At 40.8% G+C, this 21,597-nt stretch overlaps 1 protein-coding gene across 1 annotated transcript in view; it reads right to left on the reverse strand.

Annotated features, from left to right (window-relative positions):
- LOC116574101 (WD repeat-containing protein on Y chromosome-like) overlaps window positions 1-20,341 on the reverse strand; it is an 82,073-nt gene extending 61,732 nt beyond the window's left edge. Inside the window, exons 1-3 of the mRNA XM_032314620.1 lie at window positions 20,138-20,341; window positions 10,657-10,752; window positions 10,054-10,137 (exon numbers count right to left, since the gene is read on the reverse strand). Of these exons, the coding sequence (XP_032170511.1) occupies window positions 10,054-10,137; window positions 10,657-10,752; window positions 20,138-20,341 (384 nt within the window). The remainder of the gene's footprint in view (window positions 1-10,053; window positions 10,138-10,656; window positions 10,753-20,137) is intronic.
- Between the last annotated feature and the right edge of the window lie 1,256 nt (window positions 20,342-21,597).

Consider the following 21,597-nt stretch of genomic DNA (forward strand, 5'->3'; position numbering starts at 1 on the left):
CAGAAGAAAATTAGTGATATAGAAGACTAAATGATGGAGAATAAAGAAGCTGAGAAAAAGAGAGACAAACAACTAGTGGACCACAGGGGAGAATTTGAGAGATAAGTGATACCATAAAATGAAACAATATTAGAATAATTGGGATCCCAGAAGAAGAAGAAAGAGAGAGAGGGGCAGAAGGTATACTGGAGCAAATTATAGAAGAGAACTTCCCTAATTTGGTAAAGGGAACAGGCATTAAAATCCAGGAGGCACAGAGAAGTCACCTCAGAATCAAGAAAAATAGGTCCACGCCCCATCATCTAATAGTAAAACTTACAAGTCTCAATGACAAAAAGAAAATCCTGAAAGCAGCTCATGACAAGAGGTCTGTAACATACAGTGGTAAAAATATTAGGTTGCCAGCAGACCTATCCACAGAGACCTGGCAGGCCAGAAAGGACTGGCATGATATATTCAGAGAACTGACCAAGAAAAATATGCAGCCAACAATACTATATCCAGCTAGGCTGTCATTGAAAATAGGAGAGATAAAAAGCTTCCAGGACAAACAAAAACTAAAAGAATTTGCAGACACCATACCAGCTCTACAGGAAATATTGAAAGGGTTCCTCTAAGCAAAGGGAGAGCCTAAAAGTAACACAAACCAGAAAGACACAGAGACAATATACAGTAACCGTCACCTTACAGGCAACACAATAGCACTGAATTCATATCTTTCTGTAGTTACCCTGAGTGTAAAAGGGCTAAATGCTCCTATCAATAAACACAGGGTGTCAGAATGGATAAAAAACCAAGACCCATCAATATGCTGTCTGCAAGAAACTCATTTTAGACCCAAAGACACCTCTGGACTTAAAGTGAGGGGGTGGAAAACAATTTACCATGTTAGTGGACATCAAAAGAAAGCTGGAGTGGCAATCCTTATACCAGATAAATTAGATTTTAAGCCAAAGACTGTAATAAGAGATGAGGAAGAACACTATATCATACTTAAAAGGTCTGTTCAACAAGAAGATCTAAGAATTTTAAATATTTATGCCCTTAACATGGGAGCAGCCAATTATATAAACCAATTAATAACAAAATCAAAGAAATACATTGACAATAATACAATAATAGTAGGAGATTTTAACAGCCCCCTCACTGAAATGGACAGATCATCTAAGTAAAAGATCATCAAGGAAATAAAGGTTTTAAATGACACACTGGACCAGATGGACATCACAGATATATTTAGAACATTCCATCCCAAGGCAACAAAATACACATTCTAGTGCACATGGAACATTCTACAGAATAGATCACATCCTGGGTCAAAAACCAGGTCTCAACCAGTACCAAAAGATTGGAATCATTCCCTGCATATTTTCAGACCACAATGCTTTGAAACTAGAACTCAACCACAAGAGGAAAATTGGAAAGAACTCAAATACATGGAGGCTAAAGAGCATCCTACTAAAGAATGAATGGGTCAAACAGGAAATTAAAGAAGAATTTTAAAAATTCATGGAAACAAATGGAAATGCAAACACAAGTGTTCAAAATCTTTGGACACAGCAAAGGCAGTCCCAAGAGGAAAGTATATAGCAATACAAGCCTTTCTGAAGAAACAAGGTCTCAAGTACACAACCTAAACCTACAAGTACATAACCTAAACCTAAACACAACCTAAACCTCCTAAAGCAGCTGGAGAAAGAACAGCAAAGAAAGCCTAAGCCCAGCTGGAGAAGAGAAATAATAAAGATCAGAGTAGAAATCAATGAAATAGAACTCAAAAGAACAGTAGAACAAATCAATGAAACTAGGAGCTGATTCCTGAATTAATAAGATTGATAAACTCCTGGCCAGACTTATCAAAAAGAAAAGAGAAAGGACCCAACTTAATAAAATCATGAAAGAAAGATGAGAGATCACAACCAACACCAAAGAAGTAGAACAACTATAAGAACATATGAGCAACCATACACCAGCAAATTTGACAATCTGGAAGAAAAGGATACATTTCTAGAGACATATAAACTATCAAAACTTAACCAGGAAGAAATAGAAAACCTGAACAGACCCATAAACCATAAGGAGATTGAAGCAGTCATCAAAAATCTCCCAAAAAATAAGAGCTCAGGGCCAGACAGCTTCCCAGGGGAATTCTACCAAACATCTAAAGAAGAATCAATACTTATCTCCTGAAACTGTTCCAAAAAATAGAAATGGAAGGAACTCATGAGGCCAGCATTACCTTGATCCCAAAACCAGACAAAGACCCCATCAAAAAAGAGAAATATAGATCAATATCCTCGATGTACACGGATGCAAAAATTCTCACCAAAATACTAGCCAGTAGGATACAACAGTACATAAAAAGGATTATTCACCACGACTAAGTGAAATTTATTCCTGGGCTGCAAGGTTGTTTCAACATCCACAAATCAATCAATGTGATACAATACATTAATAAAATAACAAGAACCATATGATACTCTCAATGGATGCTGAAAAAGCATTTGACAAAGTACAGCATCCTTCCTTGATCAAAACTCTTCACAGTATAGGGATAGAGGGTACATATCTCAATATCATTGAAGTCATCTATAAAAAAAACACAGCAAATATCATTCTCAATGGGGAAAAACTGAGAGCTTTTCCCCTAAGGTCAGGAACATGGCAGGGCTGTCCATTCACACCACTGCTATTCAAGATAGTACTAGAAGTCCTAGCCTCAGCAATCACACAACAAAAAGAAATTAAGGGCATCTGAATCAGCAAAGAAGAAGACAAATTCTCACTCTTTGCAGATAATATGATACTTTATGTGAAAAACCCAAAAGACTCCACTCCTAAACTTCACAAAAGAATTCAGTAAAGTGTCAAGATATAAAATCAATCCACAGAAATCAGTTGCATTGCTATACACCAACAGCAAGACAGAAGACAGAGAAATTAAGGAGCTGATCCCATTTATAATTGCACCCAAACCCATAAGATACCTAGGAATAAACCTAACCAAAGAGGCAAAGAATCTGTACTCAGAAAACCATACAGTACTTATGAAAGAAATGGAGGAAGACACAAAGAAATGGAAAACCAGTCCATGCTCATGGATTGAAAGAAAAAAATGTTATGAAAATGTCTACACACTTAATGCAATCCCTATCAAAATACTGTCAATTCCTTTTTAAAGAAATGGAACAAACAATCCTAAAATTTATATGGAACCTGAAAAAACCCTGAATAGCCAGAGGAATGCTGAAAAAGAAAACCAAAGTTGGTGGAATCATAATTCCAGACTTCAAGCTCTATTACAAAGCTGTAATCATCAAGACCAGTATGGTAGTGGCACAAAAACAGATACATAGATCAATGGAACAGAATAGAGAGCCCAGAAATAGACCCCCAACTCTATGGTCAACTAATCTTCAACAAAGCAGGAAAGAATGTCTAATGGAAAAAAGAGTCTCTTCAACAAATAATGTTGGGAAAATTGGACAGCCACCTGCATAAGAATGAAATTGCACCATTTCATTATACCACACACAAAAATAGACTCAAAATGGATGAAAGACCTCAACATGAGATAGGAATCCATCAAAATCCTTGAGGAGAACAAAGGAAGCAATCTCTTCAACCTCAGCTGCAGCAACTTCTTCCTAGAAACATCACCAAAGGCAAGGGGAGCAAGGGCAAAAATGAACTATTGGGACTTCATTGAGATCAAAAGCTTTTGCACAACAAGGGAAACAATCAACAAAACCAAAAGACAACTGACAGAATGGGAGAAGATATTTGCAAATGACATATCAGATAAAGGGTTAGTATCCAAAAATCTATAAAGAACTTAATCAAACTCAACACCTAAAGAACAAATAATCCAATCAAGAAATGGGCAGAAGACATGAACAGTCATTTCTGCAAAGAAGATATCCAAATGGCCAAAAGACACGTTAAAAATTGCTCAACATCACTCACCATCAGGGAAATTCAAATCAAAACCACAGTGAGATACCACCTAACACCAGTCAGAATGGGTAAAATTAACAAGTCAGGAAACGACAGACGTTGGCATAGATGTGGAGAAAGGGGAACCCTCCTACATTGTTGGTGGGAATGCAAGCTGGTGCAGCCATTCTGGAAAACAGTATGGAGGTTCCTCAAAAAGTTGAAAATAGAGCTACCCTACGACACAGCTATTGCACTACTGAGTATTTACTCTAAATATACAAATGTAGTGATCCAAAGAGGCACATCCACCCGAATGTTTACAGCAGCAATGTGCACAATAGCCGAACTATGGAAAGAACCTAGATGTCCATCAACAGATGAATGGATAAAGAAGATGTGGTACACACACACACACACACACACACACACACAGTGGGATACTATGCAGCCATCAAAAAACCCCCCAAACCCTGCCATTTGCAATGATATGGATGGAACTAGAGGATATTATGCTAAGCAAAATAAGTCAATCAGAGAAAGACAATTATCATATGATCTCTTTTATATGAGGAATTTGAGAGGCAGGGTGGGGGATTGTGGTGGGTAAGGAGGGAAAAAATGAAACAAGATGGGACTGGGGAGGGAGACAAACCATAAGAGACTCTTAATCTCAGGAAACAAACTGAGGGTTGCTGGGGGTTGGGGGAAGGGATAGGTGGCTGGATTAGGGACATTGGGAAGGGTATGTACTATGGTGAGTGCTATGAATTGTGTAAGACTGATGATTCATAGACCTGTACCCCTGAAGCAAATAATAAATTATGTGTTAATAAGAATAAAAAAAATATGGAGGGGTGAACCAAAAAAAAAAAAAAGGAAAAAAAGCTCCTATGAACACCTCAGAAAATTATTTTTGAGTATTAGAAAGATTATTCTATGAACAGCAGAGTAGATCTCTTCTGTATGGGTATAGTAAGCAGACTACATAATGGACCCACACATGATCCCTACCTTTTGGTATTTATGGTCTATGTAATCCCCTCCCCTTGAGTAGCTTACTTGTAGCCAATAGAACACCTAATGTAGAGGGTAATGCCTTTTCCATGATTAGATTACATGAGATCCTAACTTTGGTCTTACTAACAGGCTCTCTCCTCAAAGAACCTAGCTAAACCACGATTTGATTTGATGAGACCAGCTGCTCTGTTATGAGCTGCCATCTAGAAAGGTCCCCATGGCAAGGAACTGAGGGCAACCTCTGGCCAACAGCCAGCAAGGAACTGATTCCTGGCAATAATCATATGTGCTTGGAAGTGGATCCTTCCCCCATCAAGGTTTCAGATGAGACCCAAGCCATAGTTACCATCTTGTTGCAGTCTCATGAGAGACCCTGAAGCAAAGAACCTAGCTAAGCCATGATTTGATTCCTAACTCATAAAACTGTGAGATAATAAATATGTATCTGTTTTAAGTTACTAAGTTTGTTGTAATTTGCTATGGCAGCTCAAAAGAATAGAAATTGAGCTAATGGGTAGAATGTCAAGAAAGACCAATTTCAGCTCATCAAGGGGGGGATGGTTTCCAAGATCAGAGCTCTCTAACCTTGAAATGGACTGCCTTGTAAGGCACTGTGTTTTTGCTAGCTGAGGGTATTCAAGTGTATGCTGACTCAGGGCTTAGCAAAGAAGAGAATGTGAACATTGAAGGGGCGATATACTAAGTGACCTCAAAGGTCCTTTGAAACCCCAAGATTCTGTAATTTCAGGAATGTATATGGAAGGTACCTTCAACAGAAATAGTAAGGTTATATGTCTCTTTGGGAGAGTAAGATGCTGGCTTTTCTCTTATAAGTCCCACGGGTGTTTGCTATTGTGTAGTAATGGCAGTAAAAGGGAGAAAATAAGATGATGCCTGGTGTTCAAGACATCAAGGCGTTGACCCTTTGTGAATCAACACTCAGTGCCAGTGGAGGGGTTGTGAGGAAAGGCCCTGGCTGTGGACCTCAGCTCAGCCCCACTTCCCTCTAAGTCAGGCTCAGATGGAGACACATCATACTCCTCTGAGGATGACAGTGCAGACTTCACCATGGCAACTAGACAATACCATGCACATAATATACAACAAATGTTTTTGAAATGAATGCCCAAACAAACCAAAATACCCAGAGGGATAACTTCAAGAACAACATAGGGCCACAGAAAGAATGGGAAACAGAAAAGCTCAGAATGAAAGCAATCACTCCCTGGGCTCAAGATGCACACTCAGACCACCTTGTCTCCAGAAGGCAGTGCGTGGGAGAGCTGTGGGCATGCCTGGGCATCCTGGAACTCCAAACAAGGTACATCAGGTAAGGGTCATGCAGTGTCACAAGCCATGGCAGGAGTTGGCCTTCAGGCAGGGCATGGGACACCAGATGGTCTCACTTTGGTGGTGGAGGACCCATGTCTATGAATAATTAGGCTCTGCCCAAGGTACTGCTTTCTCAGCATGATTATGTGGGATTCTAAGGAACACTGGACTGCTTCCTCCACACATGGATTCACTCACAGAAGAAGCACAGGTTGAACACCAATGGTATGCCAAGTCCTGAGCCAGAAGCTAAGGCCTCAGAACTGAAAGGTGTGTTACTTGCCCTCACAGCATTCACTGTATAGTGGGTCACAAACAAGCAAACAGTGTAAGACAAAATGATTAGTTCCGTGCTACAGGTAGTTATAGATGACTATCAGGTTAAAAGGAGAAGCATCTACTAATTTCTAGGGAAGTTAGGATATACCCCTTCAAGTCCACAATGGCTGAACTTCCTTAACATCATTCATTCATTCAACATTTATTGGGCACCTGCATGTGCCACACATGGTGCTAGATTCTTGGAATATTCTGAAAAAAATCAGAATTCAGAGAGTCATTACTTAAGCAAGAGAGGGGAGGAGAGCATTTTAGGCAAAGTATAGTAAAGGTATAGAGATAAGAAAATAGGTCATTATTCTCTCTGCTCCCCCCAACACTGAAGGCTTAGTGGACTTGGAGACTAAGACCCTTCTTCCTGTAGATGCTACCTCTGTCCAAAATGCTCACCCTATACACTATGCTCTTCCTAAATGTTATTCTTTCGTGCCCTTCCTTCTCTTTTTGGCATTAACTTTTGATTAAGTTAACATTTCCTAGAAAGAGCAAAGGAGATACTTCCTGGTTTTTAGCCAGTATTAGAATATGAAACCCTAGAATAGTGGAGAAGACCTGGGGCTTTGGTTGTTCCTCTTAGCCATTCTTCCTTACTAAAGAACACACAACTTTTTTTTTTTTAATCTATCTATCTATCTATTTATTTATTTTCAGCGTAACAGTATTCATCATTTTTGCACCACACCCAGTGCTCCATGAAACTTTTAACTGGATACATGCCTCCTCAGAAAAAAAGACCATATTTACCTGCCAACTTTCACAGCTAGATATGACATATGATTAATTTCCGACTAAAGAAGTTAAAAATGTCACAGGGAGCTCCTGGGAATTGTCCTTAAAGGAAAGGAGTAGATCTCTCTTTGCCGTTTCTCCCTCCCTGCTGCCTAGAATGAGAGCATGTTGGCTAGAGTCCAAGCCGTCATCTTGAGCCCTGAGGAGGAGTCCACGTGCTGAAGGTGGGAAAGCAGCACAGCAGGACAAGTCTGTCCTGATGATTTCATGAAGCCCTTTTGACCACCTGACTTTTTAAATGAGAGAAAATATTTATCTTGCTTCAGTCTTGGTGGGTTAGCATTTTCTGTCACTCTGTGGGTGAACCTAACGCTAACTGACATATCAAGCATTAGTTGTAGACCACCAGAGTCTGAATCCCGGATGCTTTCCTTAGTAGCTGAGGGACTTCAGGCAAGTTATTCAGATTCTCTAAACCTCTGTCTTTTCAGTTACAAAATAAGAATAACAATGCCTTCTGGATGAAGTTATTCTGATATTCTGGAGACTAATGAAATATGAAAAGACCCTAAGACAGTGTGGTCACATAGTCAAAAATCAATTCATTGTTTGATAAAGAAAGAAAGACATGGCTTCATGGCTCCTTGGTGATATACTGCATAAAATTAAGCTTAGTACAAATGGTTCCAAATAATCTGATCCTTGTTCCACATTCCTTTGCACACATTCCCCTAGATGTATGCAACAGGCATCATGCATCATGCTGGCTCTTGTCTTTGAGCCTCTGGGAATGCTGTTCCTTCTTGCAGGCCTTGCCCATCTTTCCTTCATTCATGCAGTGATTCCCTTCATCCCTTAAAACTCAGCCCAAGATTTAACTCCTTCAGGCCTGACTTCCTGGTCTGGTTGACATGCCCTCATAACAACAATGCTTAATTCTAGAGTGGCTCTAGGCTGTATCTTGACTGGCTGTGTGCCACAGGGGCTAAAACAAAGCCCCTTAGTAAATATTGACTAAGTGAATATTGCCCCAGTAAAGATTTACTGAATGAATGAATGAGTGAGTAAATGAATGAATGAGAAGATAAGGGAATAAGTGGCTGACTAGGCGGGCAGGAATTCTAAAAATATAGATAATTAGACTGCTTTGGTTAAAAAGATTTAGAATGTTGGCAAAACACCCAAGAATTTATCCATTTAAAACACTCTTCTCTCCTCCCAACAGAAGTTCTTTGTATGGTTTTGCACAAATAGAGGGGAGACTATTTAAAAATAGTTCCATTTAATGATCACTTCTCATTGTAGAAGAAATTTTAAACACACCTAAACTTGTACTGTAGCCCTTGAAACGGCGGGCTTTGCACTTAAAAGGGGCATGTTGTTGTTCAAATCTCAGGGACAAGATCAAAGAGGTTTACCTTGAGTTTGTTTTTATATATAATTTAAGATGTAATCAGGAAACCTAGCAAGTAGTACTTAAAGTGCTTCTCATTTTGTAATGTGTATTTTATCTCAGGAATAAAACCTTATTTATTGCTATGGACTCAATGTTTGTGTTCGCCACACCCCAATCCATATGTTGAAGTCTTGATGCCGGATGTGATGGTATTAGGAGGTGGGGCCTTTGGGAGGTCTTTAGGTCATGAAGATGGAGGCTTTGTGAATGGTATCTGTGTTCTTAGGAAAGAGATCCTACAGAGCTCCCAAGTCCCTTCTGCTACATGAGGACCCAAGGAAAAGTCTACAGTCTGGAAGAGAGCCCTCACCTGACCCTGATCTCAAACTTCTAGTCCCTAGAACTATAAGGAATGGATGTTTGTTATTTGTAAGCCACCCAGTTTGTGGTATTTTGTTATAGGAGCCTGAATAACCGTTCATTAAGATTTCATATTTTGAGTTAGCAACTGGGCTAAACAATATGGCAGAGGGTATGTTTAAACTGTTTTATTCCAGCAGATCAGGTATCGAAGGGGGGTCTATACTCTTTGGAAATAACAGGTATGCCGATCTTCCTCAAGTTTTCATGGGATACATCCTGATGATCCCATCCTAAGTTGAAAATAATGTAAGTGGAAAATGTATTTAATATACCTAACTTACCAAACATCATAGCTTAGCCTGGCTCACCTTAAACATTAGTCTCCAGCAGGGCCACATTTTCTAATACAAAGTCTGTTTTATAATGGAGTGTTGAATACTATTTTGAAAATGACAAACAGAATGGTTGCCTGGGTACAGAATGGTTCTCAGTGCATTGTCAGGTGTTGACCCTTGCGTGAGCACATGGCTGACTGGGTGCTGTGGCTGCTTTATGAGAGAGGATCAGACTGCATATCACTAGCTCTGGAGGAAAGATAAAGATTCAAAGTATGGTTTCTACTAACGGCATGGCTTTCACACTATCTTAAAGTCAAACCATCCTAAGTTGGGGACCATCTACAGAAATAATTAGTGATAGAGCAAGAGCCTTTCTCTCTTTTTCAATAAAAGTCTCTAAATACCTTGCTGGTCTAGCATATTTTCAATAATTTAAAAAATATTTTCCCAGGTAAACTGTTCTGTGAATCAGGTACTAGCAGAAATCACAGTTTAGAGCTGAGAGTGATCTTACAGATAGAACATCAAGATTAATTGGTTCATACAGGTAAAATTTTAACTGTGGTTTTCAATCATCCAACATTTATAAAATCCATTTACATTATTCTGCGACCTCATACTCTGTTTCATTATGCATTTGAACGTTTCCATGTCCAGCAGCTGTCTTCCTCTCTTTTCATACTCCTAGGAGGGAAAAAGAATAATTAATGATGAACATAGCTTCATTTTGTTTAGTCTAGGAGCAAGAGCCCAAAGGATCGAATGTCTAATTAGACTTACCTAAACCCTGTCAACTTCTAACATAGTATTTCTTTCGTTCATTTCTCTGATGCATTCACAACTTGTTTCTAATTCCATTAAAAAATGACAATTAGGGGCACCTGGGTGGCTCAGTGGATTAAGCAGCTGCCTTCGGCTCAGGTCATGATCTCAGGGTCCTGGGATCGAGTCCGCATCGGGCTCTCTGCTCAGCAGGGAGCCTGCTTCCTCCTCTCTCTCTCTGCCTGCCTCTCTGCCTACTTGTGATCTCTCTCTGTCAAATAAATAAATAAAATCTTTAAAAAAAAATGACAATTAAGGTGAATTTATTCTTCATTGCTATTTTATAGGAATTAAGAGGATTACACTTTTCACTGAAACCATCAAGGGGAGAATCAAATTACCCAGATGAATATTTAGACAGCTCACCTAGTCAATTCCTACCTGAAAGAGTGCACTCAAGTTCTGTAGCTCTTCTAAGGTCACTTGATGTTCGATCTTATCAAAACAAAAAGAAAATAAATTTAAAAACATATAATACTAATGATAATGCCCATAATATGCAATTTCTGGGAACCCATTGTTTCTCTCTTTATGAGAGGCCTTCAATAACTGAGCCCCCGAGTAATACTTAGGCTATTCCAACCCACATTTTTCCTAGTTTCTACTCCAATTCAATTGACTCTTCAGTCCCCAGTTCTGGAGGCAGGTTGGCTGGATGGGACTGGAAGGAAGGAAGAGGTGAGGTAGTAGGAGGAAAGGAGAAGATAGGCACAGACTTATCATGACCTGGATGGAAATGGGAAAAAGGAGACTGAAAATATTTTGCTACATCATAGTCCAAAGATTCTCTCCTGTCAGGCAACCTGTGCACTAGACTTGCTTTCTGCCATGTCCTCTGTGTTCTCCCCCACCCCACCCCATTCTGTCTCACCCCAGGCTAAACCAGGAAGAGGTCTAGAGAGAAGTCATCTGGGATCTCTTTTTCTGGGGTACATTTTCTTAAGCTATATCTAGAGGTCCTTGGTGTTAGGGAAATGGGCCATCTTTTAGCCACCTGTCCTTAGCTCAATAAACAGACCACCAGAAGGTGTCTCCTATCACCTCCAGTTTCTGAGCTACTATCTCAACAATTTGGCTTTCATTATTGAAAATCTTTAAATTTCTGGCTTAGAATGAATGAATAAACCGTGACCAGTGGGTAAAGCCAAGTTAAGCTCTGGTGTTCGTGCAACATTTCATAAGTCTTAAGGAAGATAGCAAAGGATGGAACTGGCTATTTCCCCAATAAGATCATTCTCTGAAATCACTATGACCAGCTTCCAAGCTTCCAAGGTGGTGGCCTTTACCATAAAACTCAGACTGACACCAAAGCCATTGAGAGACCCATCATTTTATAAAATTGAAGTACCTTTCAAATTCTGTCTTGAACGATCCCATAATTACTTTTTATTTGCTTTTATCAAGGAACAAAATTGGAAACCTAGCTCTAGAATGGGAAAACATTCCACCTGAAAATTCTATTAAAATTTCCCTGTAGGGTTTTTTTGGCAAGGCCTGAAAGGTAATATTAAAAGGCTGACTAGGGGAATGATCTCAATAGTATGAAAGATGATTCCATCACACTGAGGGGACATTTCACTTACCCAACAAAAGTTATGACCACTGAATGAATTCAAAATCATCTTAGACCAAACCTTCTCTAGATCCAAAAAAGCAGATGAGAGTTTACCAGGCTTACACACAACATGTATCAGAAAAAGGTATGTGAATCTGAGGCCTAACAAGATGGTATCTTTAAAAGCATGTGACTTCTCTTCCTGCACCCTAGATGTGAGGGCCAGGAGGTGAAACAATTTTTTAAAGAATTTGAAAATTATTTCTCTTAAGATTGAAAAATTATGGGGAAGACATGCTATTATTTCCATTTTTTTACATTGCATTTTTCTGAGCCTTTATGATTTTAAATATACAATATAAATACTTTATAAGCCTATATGTTAATAAGATATTTATACTCCTAAACTAATAAAATAACTCTAGATTTGTACAAGGCAATCAAAACATTACATATATGTTATACTTCCTCTTTCCATTGCCCCAATACCTTTTCCTCTTAGCTTCAAAATTTCCTAATATTCTATACTGTGTAATTATTTGTCCACTAACTCCCTTATTATGCAAAATTGGCCTTTGACCTTTCTCGACTTCCATTACGGAAAGAGAAAAAAAACAACAAAAAAATTGCCCTGCCTCCCAGGAGGGGGCTCCCCAATCCAGAAAGAGACAAGCTCATCTTCTCTCAATAAATTTACTAGAAATGCTGAGAGAGTAGTGTGAGCGCCGTCACTAGTAGTAGTAATGAGGGACGTGAAATCTACTGCCGGAGGGATTACATAATTTATAAAGTGCTTTATGGTAATTTTCATTTAAATATGAAATGTACCCCAAAAGCCTCACTTTCTCCCCAGACCCATCCCCAGAAAATATTCTGTTCCTCCCCACTTCCTCCTACACTCATGAGCCTCATACAGCCTTCTGATCTTCAGATCTTTCGAGGTTTCCCATTTGTTATTGTCGTCATTCGGTTCCATCCTAGCTACAAATGGAGTTTTTCCTGCACCCCCTTCTCCCACTTTTCACAAAAATAAGGAAATGGATGAAAGGTAAGTATTTTTCAGGCTTGCAGTACAAAACTATGTTAACTAAATTTCCATTGCACTTAAGAAAAACAGTTCTTAAATCTCACAGACCTCATCAAATTTTCATATGTCGTGACGGAAATCGAAAAACCAATGATCATTAGCCAACTTCTTTTGAAAAGGCAGCAAAATAAATACGTTTTGGAGAAACACGGCTACAAAACAGAGCCATTATTGTGCCTTTCCTTGAAAATATAAATCAGGCCTTCACATAATTGCATGTTTTTTTAAGGCAAATTTGGAACACAAAGCAGAGAAAACATATGTCCCTTCTGGGTACTCCTGTGCTTGGCAGAGCTTGAAAATTCGTAACTGCCATCGACAGCAAGTCACATTGTATCACTAAAAAGCTTGAATGACTTGTTTTCCTACAAATAAAAACAGGGAGAAAAGCCTGACTATTTTATTTCCAAACTATCATAGCTATAGTGACAACCATAAATAATTCAGTCTACAATTGTGGAGTCAAATTTTAAAGATATTATCTATGGCCCAGCAATGCATTTTGCTTTACTCAAATGCGATTTCATAGAAAATTACCTGGATAATTCTCTAATATCCTATATTAGAGGGGATTCATGGAGCTATGATTCTGCTTGTCCTTACATTGCAGTCTCCCCAAAGCAAGTGGTTTTTATGATTAGAGTGGTTTTCCCATAAGGATTCATTCGCCTGCTGGTTGCTCATTTGCATTGCAAATGAGCTCTCCTATTGTTACAACCCAACATCTCTGTGCTTCCCACTGTAAGAGTCTCCTCAGTCGGGATGGTTTAGGGGTAATTTCACATCTACGACAAGGGAATTGACTAATTAATCGAATAAAGTATCCTTTGAAAATCTGTTCCTTGAGAGGCTGTCTCTATAGCTTCAGAAAATAGATATGATCCTGTGGTCTTAAGATTCTGAAAGAGAAAATGACTCCAGAGGGTTTGGGGAGTTCTATGGGTTGAAATCTAGGCGATCCCGTTGCAGACCATCCAGATGAAGAGGAAAGGGGGCTGGCTACAGGGAGTTCTCCAGTGAACCTAGATGGGGACAGCATTTGTGTGAAAGAGGATCATAGCTTAACCTAGGAAGTAGAGGAGAAAAAGGTAGGGGGATGGGGACCTGGGTGACTATCCCAGGAACTCTGGAGCCCACCCACTGCCATGGGTCTAAAATAGATGACTGTGGGGCACCTGGGTGGCTCAGTGGGTTAAAGCCTCTACCTTGGGCTCAGGTCATGATCGGGCTGTCTGCTCAGCAGGGAGCCTGCTTCCTCCTCTCTCTCTGCCTGCCTCTCTGCCTACTTGTGATCTCTGTCTGTCAAATAAATAAATAAAGTCTTTAAAAAAAATTTTAAAAATAGGTGATCATTTTAGCCATATTAGAAGCAGGAAGATTAAAAGAGCAGCCTCAATTTTAAAGTAATTACTGCAGCCTTAGGCAGCTCTGCCTCTACCATCCAACCTCCATTGAGTGTATTGTGAGCTGGTCACTGGGTACCTTCTCTGCATGTTTCCACTAATCTTCACAGCTCTGTAAAGGAGATCTTATTATGATCCCTAGCTTAAAGATCAGAAAACTGAGGCACAGGGAGACCGATGCAATTTCCCAGCTTTGCACAATTAGCAACAGCTGAAACCAGGATCCCAAAACAGGCTGTCTGTGCTGCTGACCGGGTCACTCACTGCCCAGCTTGATGTTTTGCTGCCCAGCCTATGCCTGAGGTTCTGGGCCTGCTCCCAGGGGAACACAGAGAGATGAGTGTATTGTAGAGGCATGTGGATTTCAAGACCTATACTTCCCTATCATTCATATTATTCCTCTGGAGAGTCTAAAAATCAGAGTGGGTTATTTCAGCTCAAGTTGCCAGTACCTTAAGTGTGATCCTCAAATTCCCCTTTACTTAGAGTTATTCTTATTTATTTTGGTTATGGTTATATGTTATATGGTCAAAAGTATGGTGACATTGAAAGAGTCACTCCTCTCCCTTCCCTCAGTGAGTATTAAAGACTTCCCACAATGGGGGAGATTTTAGAGCTTATGTAAACTTTTAAAAGGATCCAAATTTGTTGCAAGGAGAAGCCCAAGCATTTCCCAGCGTGCTTCTCTAAATTAATCTAAAATGAATATATTGCTGCTTTTCCAGCTGCTTGGGTAGATTCCATGGCCTCCTAGTCGTTTAAAGAGAGAAACAGAGACAGAGACAGAGAAACAGAGACAGAAATTCTTCCTCCAGTCTTACCAAATAAGTATGACAAAGCTGACCTTGCATGTGCATTCTGGTCAACAGTAGTGGTCAAGTACTATGTTGAGAATTCTGAGACAATATTCACTCTTGGCAGGGAAAAGCCAGGATGGATTCACTCTGTCTGTCATCATCACTGGAGGGAAGAGTGAGAACTGAAGCAACACGTCTGCACCACGAACAAGGAAACCAGGGAAAGAGACAAGAAGGAGAGCTGGAAGGGATCTTAGAACCCATATGGTCATCCCGCTTCCTTTACAGTGGGGAAACTGAGGATCAGAGAAGATAAGTAACTTAACCCAAGATCACATCAGTACCAAGAGTCTGGTTTCCTTCTACAACACACATAGGATAACCTTCCCATTGCTGGACCAAGTTGACTGGATGTTTCTCCTTAAACTGAGTGTAGAGTTAGAACACTCTATTGTTCTAACAATAGAGTGCTTCTAACAATTTGTTCTAACATATTGTTCTAACAATATGCAGGGATGCTCCCAGTTGCATCAGGGTGCCCTGGAGCTTTCCTCACACCATCTCTCCTCACTGTTCTTCACTCCAGCCCTGCCTCACCAGGAGGTGCCAGGTCCCTAACTCACAACCCATGTCCCCTTTTAGTCTGTCTCCTGAGGGCACTTTCTTGCCTACCCCTGCAATTCTTCTACCTGTTAGTCTGCAAAAGGAAGAGAAGCTCCTGCCATGCCTTCTAGAGTTCTAGGTACTGGAGATTGAGAACCAAGATCAGAGAAGGGAAGACCAGTAGTCTAGGAGAGAATCAATCAAAGCAAATCCAACTTCATTGCTCATTGTTGCAGCAAACTGTACAAATGGCCCATGTTCTTTGCCAAATTACCATGCCTTCCCATCTTGTCTCTGGGTTTGGCTGGGTGACTTGCTTTGGTCAGTGGAAAATTAGAAAACGTGATGCAAACAGAAGCTTAAAAGGGTTTGCACAGGTCCTTTTGCTCATGCCATCAACATGAGGACATGCTAAGTAGTCTGTTAGAAGATGAGAGACACTCATCTCAAATTGTCCCAGTCATCCCAGCCATTCACATCTTAGATCAGCTGATAACCTGCTGGTTTCCAGACATGTGAGGCAGCCAGATGATGAACAGAGCTTTCTAGCTGACCCTGCAAACATGTGAGAAACCAGTGCTTGGTGTCGGATGCCACTGAGGTTTTGTGTTGTTTGCTATGCAGTGTCACTATGGTAACAGATAACTGATACACTGTCACTAATGTATTGGTTGGGGTTCTACCATAGGCACTAATACCTGAAATATCAGCCCTTCCAATGTTACATACTGTAAGACATGACTTTTAAACTTTCTTTGATGTTACAATCCTTGGCGAGAATCTGTTAAATATATGTATATATATATATATATATACCCACACACACACACACAAACATGTTATAAATTGTATATATAAATATAAAATTTCGCAAAACATTGTGAGTGCATACACATATACATACATATATGATTTATAGTGGGTATATATATATAATATGTATGTTTAACAGATTCTCATGAGGATTATAATATCAAAGAAAGTTTGAAAGTCATGCTTTGGTGAAAACTAACTTTACTTTAAGGTTTTGTTTTTTTTACATTTGAGAGACAGAGAATGAGAGAGAGCACAAGCGGTGGGAGGGGCAGAGGGAGAGGGAGAAGCAGGCTCCCCGCTGAGCTGGGAGCCCGAAGCAGGGCTCAATCCCAGGACCCCAGGATCATAACATGAGCTGAAGGCAGACACTTAACTGACTGAGCCACCCAGGTACCCCTACCTTCAATATCTATTCTACTTCCCTTCCCTCCCCACCCCCACTAAATTATGCTTATCATCCGCTAAACTGATTTCATGACCCCCCTGCAGTCTGAAAAACCTCAACCTTCTGTGCCACAGACTTTCTCATGTTAGCAAATGGGCCTTATTCATTTTTGTATCCTCATATCCTTCTCTCTACTGGGCACAAACAAGCACTCAACAAATATCTGCTGAATTTGGTTGAATTGAGAGCAGCTTATAGCTACACTATTCCTGGGTTTGCATTTTTGATCCCTGCCTGCTGGATTTTACCTTATCTCCCAAGATTTCAGAGACAGGACAATTACTGTTCAGCCGGCTCCTCTTCTAGGCTCCATAGAAACAAATCATGAGTCACCAGTCACACACAGCTCCATCAGATGAAAGCATTTTTTCCAACATGGCCCATCCTGGTGCCCTGCCTGTCCACTCTCAGTGACAGAGCAGCCTGCAGATGCGATGACCCTACCCCGACTCTGTGCAGATAGACACGGGATGTTGGGAAGATGAAGGGTAGGTACTGTATCCTATCCATCATTGCTTCCCTACATCAAGCATGCTGTCTGGCAAAGAGTAAGTGCTCAAAACACACCTGTTCAGTGAAACCTAACTAACCTCATCCCTCTGAATCTTGGTGTCTTTATGTTATCAAGGAAGGACACCTGATCAGGCTCTTTCCAGCCTTAAAAGCCAGGTTCTAAGTAGTCCCAACCATATCTGAATGTGCACGTTGGTGGAATACCTACATACTCTGCTGTAACTGTGTCAAGAAGGGCCCCCCCTGCCCTGACAGATATTCCACTCACTAACATTGGAGTCCACCTAGAGCTTCCTTTGCCACATTAAGTTACTCAGCCTCACTGAAGTACAAACACTTCTGCAAAGGTAAACTTAAGCTATTAGCAGTCTTTTCCACCCAAATAAGAAGTTTTGGGGTCTTTCCCCAAGAGCAGGCTTTGAGAGAGGGATGAGTATTATATGAAGCAGTGGATCTAGGATGATGGCACAGCAACAAGGTTGGAGCCCTCTCAGATGAAATGAGTTTGGGGATTAGTGATGATAAACTTGAACTAGGCCACAATGGGCTAGCCCTGCTGCCTACTATCTTCCCTTGGCTCTTTCCCACTGGCTGTCAGCACAGAAGTTAGTGGTAGAGCTAAAAAAGCCCAAAGCCAGTATTCTACTCTATGAGCAAATCTGGCTTTTACAGTTTCTAACACAAACTAAAAATAGCTGCTATGTGCCTGTTTTCCCACAGCTGATTTAAATCTGTGCCACTTAGGCCAGCCCTTTCACTTTGAAGTGGCTTCAACCCACACCCTCCTGCCTAGCCTTGATTCTGCACCATCCCACACACATTTCAAGCCAGAAGCTTCAGATCCTGTCACTATTCCAAGATGGCGACAGAAGCCTCAGGCCTCAGAAATCCCCTGCCCAACACAGTCCAGTCACAAATAATGTGGCCAGTGATACTGATGTGTCCAGACTGGCTAACCCAGTTAACAAAGGACCAAAACCCAGGCTGGCCACAAACAGTTAAAAACTCACCCGCAGGGCATCTGGGTGGCTCAGTCAATTGAGTGTCCGATTGTTGATTTCAGCCCAGCTCATGATCTCAGGGTCATAAAATGGAGCTCCACACCCAGCTCAGAGCCTGCTTAAGATTCTCTCTCCCTCTGCCCTTCCCTCACCTCTAAAACCAGCTCACCTCAACCACAAAACGCCCCATACAGCTCTGCCATCCTCTGACAATGACCAAAACTTCCTATCGTCGTGGGAGACTGAACAAGAGCCTGATGGGCAAAGTGAAGGTGGGAATAGGCCTACTTGGGAGCCACGAGTTTCAGACTTTTCGAATTACCACCCATTTTCCATCACGACTCAATGCACACTCAGAAAACAAAGGTTCCACAATACACTACTTGTGCTTGTTCTGGAAGATGCACTCTGGTATTAATTCCTGTCTCTCTTAGATTCCAGTCATATTCCCATAAATTAGTCTTCTGACCCATTAACTGATCTCACCCACACTATGGAGATCCTGTCCTGAGGAAAGCTCCTTTGGGTATATTAGCTGCATGTGTCACAAAGGCAAAAAGAACAAAACCTAATTCTTAATTCTTCATGATCCACTTCTAGCCTCACTTCCCCAAAATCCCATTTCTGCTCTTTGGACCCTGTGTACCTCAATCACTTGTGTGTCTTGGCTTATGCTTTTTCGTCCACATGGGGTGACCTCTCCTTCACAACTTTAGAAAAACTCCTAGTTATCTTTGAAGACCCATCTCTAATGCCACTTCCTCCCTGAAGCCTTCTTTGTCATCTTCCTGTCTCCTCATTAAGATTGAGTCTTTTGTCTACAAATCTTCCTCTCTTACTGAGCTTCTACTTCAAAAATTAGCCATGAGTCCATCATCACCTGCACAGATTTTTGTCATTTCTGTGTTATTTACTTAATATGTTTCCTTAAATAGACTTGTTTATTTTGCATACTACCTTCTTTAGCCTCATTCTAAACAATAGAAATTATGAAATCATGAGTTTGATGTGCTTGTGAGATTTCTAGTGTACATTTACATAAATATTTACTAATACTACAATTTTAAAAAATCTCATCCTAATACCATTTCCTTGGAGGAAAATCTGTGCTAGTTGTATAAAGTCTTGAGAGACTACATTTTGTTTAAGTTTGAATTTTCTCTGGGGCTCAGTACATGATATTGCTCCATAAATGTTTGCTGAATTGAAATAAAATAAAATGGATTAGATGGCATTTATTCTCACCCTTAACATATTGACATGAATCTGACTTATGCAAAGAGGCAACTGTGACCTTGAAAAGCAAAGAATGATACTGGAAAGGAGCCAGACATTTAAAAAAAAAAATGCTGAAAGACATGGAAAGGAGAGAGAGGAAGCATGGTAAAGCTGGCCATGTGGGTTACAGAAGAGGCTCTGGGAGGTGTGTGTATCAGGGCAAACAAGGCTGGTTAAGAGCAGCAAACACAAGAATGAGACCTTACCTGGGGGGAGACCACAGCACATAGCATACCTACTATGAATGCTGGCTTTAAGTTGGGTTATAGGCCATGGATCATAGGGGATTCCAGCCAAGTCCTGGAATCGTGCCCAAGAGATTGCATGGCCCACCAAGGCGTGGTCCCACTCGCTGTGTCCTTACCTTGTCCGCCCTCAGGCTCCGAACCAGGTCTGCATGGTGTGGCGGTGTCCTTCCCTGAGACAGGTCCTCCATTCCAATGGAGTGGCTGCGCATCCTCTGCCTGGTCAGGCAGGCCCGAAGAAGCCAGGCCGGAGTGTCGGCCCTCTGCAGCCCCTGCTCCTGTGAAGGCCGAGGTCCAGCGGGGCAAGTCTGGACTCTGAGCATTACCGGCTCGCCCAGGATAGCCGCTGCGTCCAAGATGCCGTCCAGACTCCACCCCAGAACACAATCATGTTAGGAATCTCAATAAGGAGACTGGCTCCCACCCCACCAACATGGCCCATGACCTCACATGCAGTTGCCTTTAAGACTCCCTAAGCAGCCACCTTCTCAGAGGGGACACCAAAATTAGGAAAGGACTTTGGGGGTAGGGTGTGGAGACAGGATCTCTGCCTTAACTGACCAAGATGGAAGACATCAAGTGGAGCCCTTCCCAGTCTGCTTTAAGGAAAACAGAATTTAAAAAGAAAAGAAAAAGACCTATCTAAGCCCAGAACTACAGTATCTTAAACATTTTCAGATCTGAACAGACAATATAACAAGCAGTAAACTATTAAGACAAAATCCATAGAAGTTAAGGATTGTAATTAAATAAAGACTACAACAAAGTGAATCTGTCATGATAATTTTTATTGTAGTGCTTGGTAATTAGATATAAATGACAAGTTGTTTAAGCAATAATCCTAATTACTATTAATTTTACAAAAGCGTTATGGGAATTCCCAAAGGTGACTGATATTGTTGCTTTTTCCTTGTAAGTATTTCAAACTTAAGGAAACAGGCAAAAATAGATCCTAGACTTTTTTACATAATACTGTGCCCTTTTGCATGTGAATTCAGAGAGAGTAATGCTTGCTAGTCCCTTACTTAAACTCCCTTTGTTTAAAGTTCTCGCTCACTGGATCTTTTTGAAATACAAGGATTTGAAAGAATCTCATCTCTTAGGTTGCCAAGTAAGGCAAAACAAGTTTGTAATCTTAATTCATTTTATTAGTCCCATAATTTGGGCTCTGGGAAAAAGAAAGGGGAAAAAAAAAAAGTAAACCAGTTATCCCACCCAGAGAGGCTCAATTGTAGGCTACAGAGCCAACTTTAGGTCTTCCTGGAGGTTCAGGATTATTGAGTGATAAAGGGCGCCCCCTTCGGATCATCCTGCATATTGCTCGGATGCCGGTGAAAACCTTTGAAGAGTCTCTTACTCTTGGTGCCCTGAAATTTCATTCCATGTGACCAAAAGCACACAGATTCTATCCTGGAGTAAAATCTCCCCAATAATGGCACTTAAACAACAAACAGGACTTAAACAACAAACAGCCAAACCAGGCTTTTCTGGGTTAACAGGAGGGGAGGGGAAGAGAGCCAGTGGTGAATGGAACAGAGTAGGATTTGGATGAGTAGCGGAGGGGAGAAGGAGTAGGGAT

The sequence above is a fragment of the Mustela erminea genome, chromosome 15 (genome assembly GCF_009829155.1).
Source record: "Mustela erminea isolate mMusErm1 chromosome 15, mMusErm1.Pri, whole genome shotgun sequence".
Lineage (NCBI taxonomy): Eukaryota > Metazoa > Chordata > Mammalia > Carnivora > Mustelidae > Mustela > Mustela erminea.